We start from the raw sequence: 9,885 nt of genomic DNA on the forward strand, positions 1-9,885 counted from the left end.
CTGCAGAGGAAGAGAGGAGTGAGAACAGTTGATGAAAACAGGGATGTGGTGCTGGGTGAGAACCAGGACATGGCACCAGAATCTTCTGCTTGCTCAGGAGTCCTTGGGACTTCTCTTTCTGTGACAAGCAGGCACACTAGATGAGCTGGCTGTCCAAGAGCCAGCCTGGAAAGTCTCTTTATTATTAGAAATGGTGCATTAGTCGGATTAGGTAAAGCCAAAATATCTTCACGCAAAACATATCCAAGCAAGTGGCCTGTCATTCAGCTCCCAGCAGGTCTGGTGTGAATCTTACCTCTAAACCATCCCGTGCCCTCTGAATACTCTCTGAGTACCCTCTCCTCACTTCCAGCTCCTGCTTCCTTCTGTGTATCCCCATCCATGCCACAACTAGTTGCAGGAAGTCTTTAGCCCTGGTCAAGCTGCCCACCCGCATCACCAAGAGGGCAAAGTTTAATGGAAGAGATCCCAGAGACAGTGGGATCTCATCTCAGACAACTACAAGGAGAGCACTTCTGGTCCTCTGGACATCTGTGAGTGCTTCTGGGGACTCTCTGATCTGCTGGTCTCTCCAGTGTATCCTTAATCCATGCCTGAGATTTCAATCTTCACACCTGTTTTCCTCTTGTTGGCTCCCACTTTTCTTCTCATGGTTTCTATGAGTTATGCCCCCTTCGCTCCTTTCTGCCCCAGGAAAGGTTTGATGATGTAGTTAGGGTGTTCTCTAAAAGGATAAGAACAAAGGATCCCAGGTTTTCTGGGGGTTCACCCATACAACAGCCATCTACCTTTGAGAAGCAAGTCTCAGTCTGGTAGTTCTGGCTTCAGCATCCTCAGCAGCACAAAGTGCAAGAGGAGTAGTAATGCCCCCAAGCCCAACTTGTTCTCCAACGGCAGGTTGCTAAAGAGTGCTCAAACCCTGTCTGCTCTTCTTTTGTCTTTTTGGCAGATTTCTGCCCCAAAAGAGTGCTTGTGTAGCTTGCATGTTCAAGAAAGACAAACTACAGAAGTAGGGATGGGTCCCAGCCAGAGAGGTACAAGTATCAGGTCCTCCCTCAAGGGAAACATCTGTGTGTCCCACAGGAGCCTCTCTTTCCATTTAGGCTTTAGGTAAAAAGCATGCCCTGATCTTTGCTGTTCAGTGTTCCTCGCTTTTGTGACAGGTTCCAGATTTTAGTCATTCTGGTAAATAAGATAGGACTAGAAGTGCCTGGGGAAGTGCAGCTAAAGCTTGAGCTTGGGCATGCTGGCTCTCTCTAAAATGTTGTCACTGGTCTCTGTGTCTTTTGTTTTCTGTGGTCTCTGATCCCGCAGGATTGAGGACTAGTTGACAACTGAGTAGTGAGCAACTTTCCTAGGTTGGGGACTCAATCCACATACCTTGGAACTCCATTTTAGCTTTGGGAGCTCCATTTAGGTTCCAGGAGTTCCATTTAAGCTCAAGCCTGGATCCCTGTCTGAGGTATGTTATAGGTGTTTCTGTCTCAAGCTCCACTACAGCCATGGCCATGCATGGCCAAGGATCTCATTGATCCTCACCCATGGACTGTCTTTGCAAAAAACAGGTGGGGAATTTCATCATCCCCCCACTATCCTGTAGAACTTCATAAACATGAATAAATTTTGAAAGAACAGCAGCAGCCTCCAAATTGCTGGCTCGCAATGAAGGGAGCAGAGCTCCTCTGAGGTAGAAAAAACACAGTGGCATTGAGTTTCAAAATCCGAACCCAAAGGCCAAGTGTGCGTGTTGCTGGTTAATGCTCATTCCCTATTTCCCCTCTTTTGAGCAACAGGTCAGCCTTGCTTTTTTCCTTCAAGAAACCTGGCTACCTTACCTCCCAGAAAGCTGATTCACTTGAGGATGAATGGAGCGTGTGTTCACCCTTTGATGGTGATACAGACACCAACACTTGGCTTGTGCTTAGAAAGTTTTATTGCAATTAGGGACTAATTAATTCTTTGCAAGCAGAAACAGTGCAAACCAGCACAATGTTTAGGAAGTACCAGCTCACATTTTTTCTGCCCTTTAAGACCTGAAGATGTTTCCTCCTTCTTTCCTTATTTCTTCCTTGCTTTATGCAACGACATTGCCGGAGTAGTTGAGATTGTCTAGGTAACAGGATTAGAACTACCAGTCTGGGGTACAGATATAGGAAAACTGGGACCAGAAACTGACACCGTGGTGAAAAAAGAGAGGTGAAAGAGCAACAAAATGAGGACAAAGAAATAGGAAGAGGGATAATAGTAGCTGCCCACATCTTCAGAACTAATTTCTAGTTTCTGAAGTCGGTTCTGTTGTGGTCGTGTCAACGCAGGACATAAGAGGCACACCTTGTTTAACTGCTTGTTGTCTCACCCATGTATCTGTAATGACAGACTCTACAACTTCCTTTATTTTTTTTGCTGTATTTCTGTAATCTATATTTTTCCAGAAATTAGTATTAATTCCCTGGAGAGAAGGTTTCACTTTCTCTTCCATCATCTGCTTTGCACCCTCTTTCTTCATTTCTTTAATATGTTTCCTTACTTCTTTCTCTAACAGGCTCCCCAGCTCCTCTTTCCAATGTTCTTCATCGTTACGGCACAACCAGAAGTGGCACACGCGGTACAGGCCATAAAGAAGGCTGACAACAGCAAGAACAGCCAGCCCTGCAATCTGGAAGAGAAAATATTAAAACTACTGATGTCACTGGACTTGAGGTTCCTAAAAATATTTTGCACCTGAGTGAGAGGAGAAATTTACCGTATTAAAAACCTTGCATTATTATTAAGCCACACAGTTCTTCTTGTAAAATGCATTCTTTGCTCCTCCATGGCTAGATGACAACCGATGGTAAGAAATAAACTCACTGAAAGAAGGAATATTGGTCTCTCTCTCAAACAGTACACAATCTTATTTCTTTTCATAAAACTTGCTTTAAGAGCCAGATGCAAAGCACACGTGTGAACTTCCAGAATGACCATGGAGTAACATGTTCAAATTTCAAAGTTCAGGTTTTAGCCTCAGAAAGAACACGCTAATTACAAACTTGTATCAATATGCATTAATTAAAAACAGGAAACGGAAAATAAAAAAAGGTAATGCAAATGTAGTAAACATATCAAATAAAAATCAGAATTGCAACTTAACACTTAATTCTCCAGATGAAATGGTTTCCATATTGCTATACATTCCAGGTTATTCACACACACAAAATAAGTGATATTAAAATACCTAAAATCCTAGATTCCTAGGACTCTTACCTGAGATATCGTGTAGGATTCACTGAGGAATTCTGCTGCTGTGCTTTGGTTTGCATTTTGCTTGCTGTTTCTTTCATTTCTTGAAGCCACACAGTCTATGTATCTGCCATCACACAGTAGGATCACACACCAGATCAGAGGAGGGAGCAATACCCTAAAAATTATCTCAGTTGTCCGGCAGCATGAGCATTTCCCAACGCAGCAAGTGCAGGTAATGCAGGCAGGATTGGAGGTCACGCTCAGGACAAGTATAATAAATGCTGGACACAAAAAGTAGGAAAGAACATACCCAAGCTTTAATGAAAACTTCTGAGGACATTTAAATTCAATCTCCATTATTTCTTCAAGCACAATCAGAATCATGGAATAAAATGATACAGCCACAATATTATAATGGCTTTTCCAAAAACTCAGGAATTGTTTTCTGACAAACATCTTGTTGTGTGGTCAATACTTCACCAGCTCAGAGGACTAAGGAAGTCTTCTGTGCCTCTACATCACACAGCTCATCTTATACACTGTCACCGCATTTGCAAATGATTAAACAGCAGAGGAAGTGAAAATTGAAACATGCAGTAATTGGGTATATATACAGCTACAATTTGACTTTATAGACTTTGAAACCTATGGTTTCAGATGGCACGTGCTCTGTACATGATCTTGGAAGCACGGACTAGCTGAGGTTGGAAGGGACCTCCAGAGGTCACCTTGTCCACCCTCAAGCAGGTGGCTCAAGCAGGGCCACCTGGAGCCCATTGCCCAGGACCTTGTCCAGACAGATTTTGAATATTTTCAAGGATGGAGACTCCACCACTTCCATGGGTAACAATGTCTGTAAGACTCAAGGACAAGTTTGGAGATCAAGGTCCTTCCTACATTTTTCTATCCCTGAGAAATCTTCTTGAAGGGGCACCTTGATTGGGTAAGAGGCAGCAGGCACAAGGTACTACATGAGAAATTCTGATTAAATGTAAGGAAAATTTTTTTTGGTAGCTTTTTACCATGAGGGTGATCAAATCTGAGAACAAGCCGAGGAAATTCCATCCTTGAAAGTGCAAGGCTCAAGCATCCTCATCTACCTATACCTGCTTTGATCAGGACTTTGGAGTAGATGTCCCTTCCAACCTAAATTATTTTGTGTTTCAATGGGGTTTAGGTTTGTTTTTTTTCCTTGTTGCTATAGGATAAAGGGGAGAATGCAAATAAAAATGAGAAGCCTTTGCTTCTTGCCATTGCATTATTGCCATAATCAGCGCCATGTCATAAAGCTTGTCAAGACTATGAGAGCTGAAACCAAGTTCCAGTTGTACTTCTACAGACTGAGACCCAAAACCAGAGAGGTATACAATTAAACAAATTAGAGGAGGAGTGCAGATAGTGCTCAAATCTGAAAATTAAGTTTTTTAATAAAATGGGAAACTGAGTGGGATGCAATGAGAGATGCCTAGAGAAAGAAAAATAAAGTCATGGTGTGCTCATATACCCAGGATATGAAACGGGATTTGCTCATCCATCCTGAGATGTCTTGCAGACAGACTAGGGAAGCCTACTCTAATGTTAATATAGTTGTTAAAAGTCACAGTAACAATTACTAACCATGAATATTCCTGACCTCTGAACTCAGACTATTAGTAAGTAGTTATTTTGCCTTGCAGTAAAGAATGTACAGTATCACAACACATGAGGAAGTGCTCTAAAACGGACGCATAAGATTAGTTATCAGATGGGAGATCTCTGCACTAGCTGAAGGTATAAAAAGTCAAGGCTGCTTCTGATGAAAGCTCTCGTAACTGCTTTTAAGTTTTGACTGTAGTTGTTTTGAACATTGTCTGCACTCTGGTTTACACCACCACTTTTTCTTTCTGTTCATCTATGCCATGCAATAACTCATTTGCAACTGGGCTCTGCACTGTGTCCCTTTCGTGCTCCAAGGATGGAAGCAGGCTGCACCAAGAATGGCTTTCACCACTGCAATCACCACAGAGTGCTCCTGCAGACCTGGACTCTCACGTCCCACCAGTGACACATGTGGGCATGATCTGCAGCTCCAGGCTATGCAAGATCTGCAGCAAAGCCCTGTCTCCACTTACGTACACTAAACCACTCAACAGGGTGGCACACAACAGAGCCTCCTCTCCTTCTCAATAACCAGCCTCCTCCCTTCATCTTGGAGGTCCAGATGGGCAGCTGGAGGACTCGGAGGAGCAAAATGTTGCCCATAGAAAAAGGCAGGCTTGATATGCCGGCAGGCAAGGGCACGTCCCTGGGCACCAGACGGCTGATTACAGTGTCCCTTGTAGAGGCAACTTGGTCAGCAGAGGGTCCGCGGGAGGTGAGTTATAAAGGGTTTACTCAGAAGTGGGATGCTGATGCTTCTCCTCTGTCTTTGAGTGACCCCCCTGAAGAGACCTGGGAGAGCTGCTTTACTCCTGACTGGTGGTGCCACGTGTCCTGGCAGGGAGCTTTCATGCCTTCTGCCCAGTGATCCAAGGGTTTCCTTCTCTGCTGCCATCGTCCCGGCAGATGTGCCCTGGAAAACTACCAAGCTGAGGATGGCTGAGCCCACCTGTCCATAGTCAGGTCTAAGAGGTGGCTGTTCCTGGCCCTCTGCACCCCACACCCACCCCTCTGTGGAGCAGAGGGGTGCTGGACTGAACCCCCTCACGCGAGGAGACAGACCTGAGCAGGGATATTAGGCACAGCGGTGTCCAGCTGCAGGGCAGACGGGGATGGGGTCAGCATTGGCAGTCTCCAGACCTGGACTCCGACCCCAACCTGACAGGGCTGCAGCAACAGGTCTCCAGAGGGGCTGGAGGTTTTGGTGGTGCCTCATCAGGTAAAATCACCTTTAAATGCAAGCAATGCTGAGTCATGGTTAATCTGAAAAAAATAGGGCTTATCCACAATTTTCAGACTTGTCAACTCCGAACACCTCCTCTGCAAAGCTCACGCCCGCTGTAGGTGACCTCTGCACAGCAAGAAACGTGGCATGGCGACCGTGCAGCTGAGGAGGCACCAAGCCCTCAACGGCAGGAGGTGACTAGGTGACACTGCGCTCCGTGGAGGCATTTGCTGGCGCATGGGCTCAGGCCTCAAACCACTGCACCAGAAATGACAATTCCTTTTGGGAAGAGGCCACTTTACCTCTGAGCACGTGTGGGCAAGGAGAGGGGTCCCAAAGGGTTTGGGAGAATATGATGCGCCACAGGAACTGGGCACATCCAGCTACGGGGCACAGCCTGGGGCATGAGCAACTCGGGTTCTTCTGACGCCATAGACTGCTTGATGTTTAAAGGGACCTCTGGAGGTCATCTGGTCCAACCTCACTGCTCAAGTAGGGCCAGCTAGAGCCAGTTGCCCAGGACCTTGTCCAGATGACTTTTGAGTATCTCTAAGGATGGAGAGTGCACAACCTCCCTGGGCAATGTGTGTCAGTGCTTGTCACCCTCACAGTGAAAAAGGGTTTCCTGATGATCAGAGGAACCATCCTGTGTTTCAGGTGTTGTCCATTGCCTCTTGTCCTGTCACTAACATCACTGAGAAGAGCCTGGCTCCATCCTCTTTGCCATCAGGTATTTATATACATAGATAAGATCCACCCTGAGCTGCCGCCGCTCCAGGATGAACAGTCTCAACTCTCTCAACCTTTCCTCATGTGAGAGACGCTCTAACCCCTTCATCCTCTCAGTCGTCCTTCCCTGGACTCTCTCCAGTATGTCCATATGAGTGGAACCCAAGACCCCTTCAACTCAAACACCCTGTGCCAGCTTGGTGGAGATCCCGTTGTGCAGGCAGGGGAGGTGTCCACACATGTTCTCTGAGAGAGGCAGAGACAAATGGGGAAAGCATGGAAGATCTGTGAGCTGTAAATAAAAGCATGAAGTTATACTCCAAAGAGAAAGGTGCTTCTCTTGTTTGTCTTCTTTGTCTCCCAGGAGAGGTGTCGGGTGAAATGCTCAACGAGAGCAGCTGTCTGTCCGTCTGTCTCCAGGGGTTGTGACCAAAACGTAGTGCATGGGGCTGACATGGGGACATCAAACCCCAGCCAGCGTCGAAATCCGCAAAACTCATTCTAACTAAAGCCTCAGCGTGAATGCAAACCATTAGCTAACAACTGGTGACCATTTTGAGGCAAGGCTGTGATCTTGCACGGGCGTCCCCATGACCTTGCCTGCTATTTTAATTTGCAATTGTACTCACCACTTGTGTATGGTGAGGACAAGAAATGACTTCTTGCTGGGATTTCGACCTGAGAAAGGAGAGGGTGAAGATGTAGCTCGGAGGCTCTGGTAGACGTCTCAGCTGAGCTCAGACAAGAGACCCTCCCCTTTCTATCCCCGGGTATCTCCACAGTCCCTTCATATCTCGACAGCCACCCCGTTCTATCTCTACGGCTGTCTTTGGGCAGCTCAAGCCCATTCCGTAAGGGACTGTGTAAGCCAGAGGTGGAACCGGTGGCAGAAATTCATAGAGGTTTATTGTTCATGTCAGCAAAACCACATCGCCCTTGCACAGAGCTATTGACATAGACGTGTGAGCACATCAGGGCCTGTGTCTCTGTGGGCCCGTCTATCCATCTGTGGGTGGGTGTGGGTAGATAGCAGAGCACACCCGTAGCTGTATCACGCAGTTTATGTACACACCTGTTAGACGGTACAGAGTGGGAAGGAGATGTCTTCACTTGGGTCCTGACGTACACATTCACAACACCGTTAATGTTTTCTATATGCATTTATATATCATTCATTGTCATTCCAAGTGCAAGACATAGACCTGCTTTTGGTGAAGGTCTGCCAGAATACATTTCTGATGCGTGTGGAAAGGGCTGGGCTCGGTGGAAGGGTTGGGTGTGGACATGTCGGCATGGACAGGGCTTGTGGGCAGGCATGGCCCTCCCAAGCCGAGCGCTGGCAATTCCCCAGCAAGAACTGGTGAAGAGAAGCGAAGGGGTGGCACACGGCAGGTGCGTGGTGATGGGGACAAACCCGCTGTCAGCCTGCACGGATGGCTGTAAAACCCGAGCTGCCTGGTGGGTGGAAGTGGGTTTGGGAAGGGCAAGGTGGAGAAGGTGGTCAGGTGAGGAGCTGGGGGAGCATCCCCAAGGCCCCCAACACACAGCCCTTCCCCGTCACAGCAAAGCCCAGGAAAGCCCAACCTGGGCACACCAGCCCCATTTTCCCTGTGCCCAGCACGGGAGCTCTCTGCCCGAGAGAAAAGGCCGAGGTGGGCAAGGCTCCCTGTGCCCTCGTCGTGCTGGAGCGCTATCTGGGCTGGCTGCGTGAGCAGCTCACCATGGCATACGTCGTGGTGGGGTTCATCTCTTGCACGCGAGGCTTTAGAGGAAAAATTACTCTGTTATTTCACCTGCTGCCTCCAAACCCTGCACAAGCACCTAGTCCTGGGCCATAGGAGCGCTGATGGGAGCTGTGCACTTTGGGTCACCAGGCTTGGAAGAAATTAGCAAAAATAATAGCCAGTTTGGGGCAGTACTGTGTGTTTCTAGGTGACCCCTCATTTCTTCTTTGTTGTTGTTTTCCCAAGATTGTTCTTTTTCCTCTTGGAATGCCCCCAAATTTTAATTGTTAAGGCAGGAATCATTCATCAAGGTGTGTGCAGGTGGACGCAGAAATCCACGTACCAGTTGGGTTCATGGTGGGAACAACCCAGTGGGACTCCCCAGCCCAAGCCCTGGGCAGAGACCCCGACGCGCCCTACCCCAACCCTGGGGCCCCACTCCCTGGGGTGGCACCAAAGCTCTACCATGACTCACCCTCTTATGTCCAACGTGGGCGATGGTGGCATCTGTTGGGGAGGGAGAAATGACATTTTGAGCCCCTGCTTCCCCTTGTGGGTTTGGATGAGACCCAGCCTGCCTTTGAACAGCAGATCCCCTGGGGTGAGGACTGAATCCCCTGCCCCGTTTACCCCCACTTTCACCCTGTTCTGCACAGCAGAGCCAGCTGCCCTTCCAGCTGGGGATGTGGAACTGGGATCTGGGTGTTTGGCTGCATTTCCCCCACCCTCCAGCCTTTTGTCTCTCTTTGCCCAACCAGCAGACCTTTCTCTGCCGCTCCGCGCCCGTGTGCGAAACCAAAGTCACCCTGCAAATAGGGAGGCAGAAGGAGGGTGGGGAGATCTCCCCCTTCCCCCATCCACAGCACGGCCCCCTTGCTGCAGCCTGTGCTCTCAGAGGTAGCAAGGAGATGTTTTCCCCACCGGCGACCATCAATGGACCCGCATCCTCCGCTGCTGCACTCTGCTTTGAAGCAGAAATCCTGCTGAAGTGAGAATGCAGGTGGGGAAACCGCCAAGCCCAGAGGGGCTGGATTGCAGCCTGGGGCCCGAGTGTGTCAGGGAAGTCCTGGCCAGCAAAAGGGGTTGGTCACCTTGAGCGTTGGGCTGCTGTCACCTTTCTTATGCAGGCAGAAGCTGGGCTGTGCATGCAAGGGAGAAGCGGGGTGCAATGCAGCCGGGACAAATCTGCCCTTGTTCATGGGCAGTTGTTTTGCGCATCCCTCTTGGCAATTCATTGTAGGAACTGTGTGTGGAATTGGGAAAGGTGCCGCGTAGCAGCACAATGAGGGGTGGAGATGGAGACGGTGAAATTGGATGGGGCACGTCCCTGTAACTCTGTTCAGCTCC

At 48.3% G+C, this 9,885-nt stretch overlaps 1 protein-coding gene across 1 annotated transcript; it reads right to left on the reverse strand.

Annotated features, from left to right (window-relative positions):
* LOC128901557 (uncharacterized) lies at positions 1 to 3,738 on the reverse strand. The gene is made up of 3 exons (XM_054183637.1): positions 3,533 to 3,738; positions 3,244 to 3,346; positions 1 to 2,656 (listed from the first exon to the last, which is right to left on the reverse strand). The coding sequence occupies exons 1-3, from the start codon at positions 3,676 to 3,678 to the stop codon at positions 2,267 to 2,269; spliced, it is 639 nt and encodes a 212-aa protein (XP_054039612.1). The 5' UTR covers positions 3,679 to 3,738; the 3' UTR covers positions 1 to 2,266.
* Positions 3,739 to 9,885: the final 6,147 nt, after the last annotated feature.

Source organism: Rissa tridactyla, chromosome 26, assembly GCF_028500815.1.
Source record: "Rissa tridactyla isolate bRisTri1 chromosome 26, bRisTri1.patW.cur.20221130, whole genome shotgun sequence".
In the NCBI taxonomy this organism is placed as follows: domain Eukaryota; kingdom Metazoa; phylum Chordata; class Aves; order Charadriiformes; family Laridae; genus Rissa; species Rissa tridactyla.

Coding starts and splice junctions, on each gene's coding strand:
- LOC128901557 (XM_054183637.1), bottom strand. CDS start 3,678: ATGTTTGTCAGAAAACAATTCCTGAGTTTTTGGAAAAGCCATTATAAT. Junction 3,347..3,532: donor AAGTTTTCATTAAAGCTTGG/GTATGTTCTTTC, acceptor GTGTGATGGCAG/ATACATAGACTGTGTGGCTT. Junction 2,657..3,243: donor AATCCTACACGATATCTCAG/GTAAGAGTCCTA, acceptor TTTCTCTTCCAG/ATTGCAGGGCTGGCTGTTCT.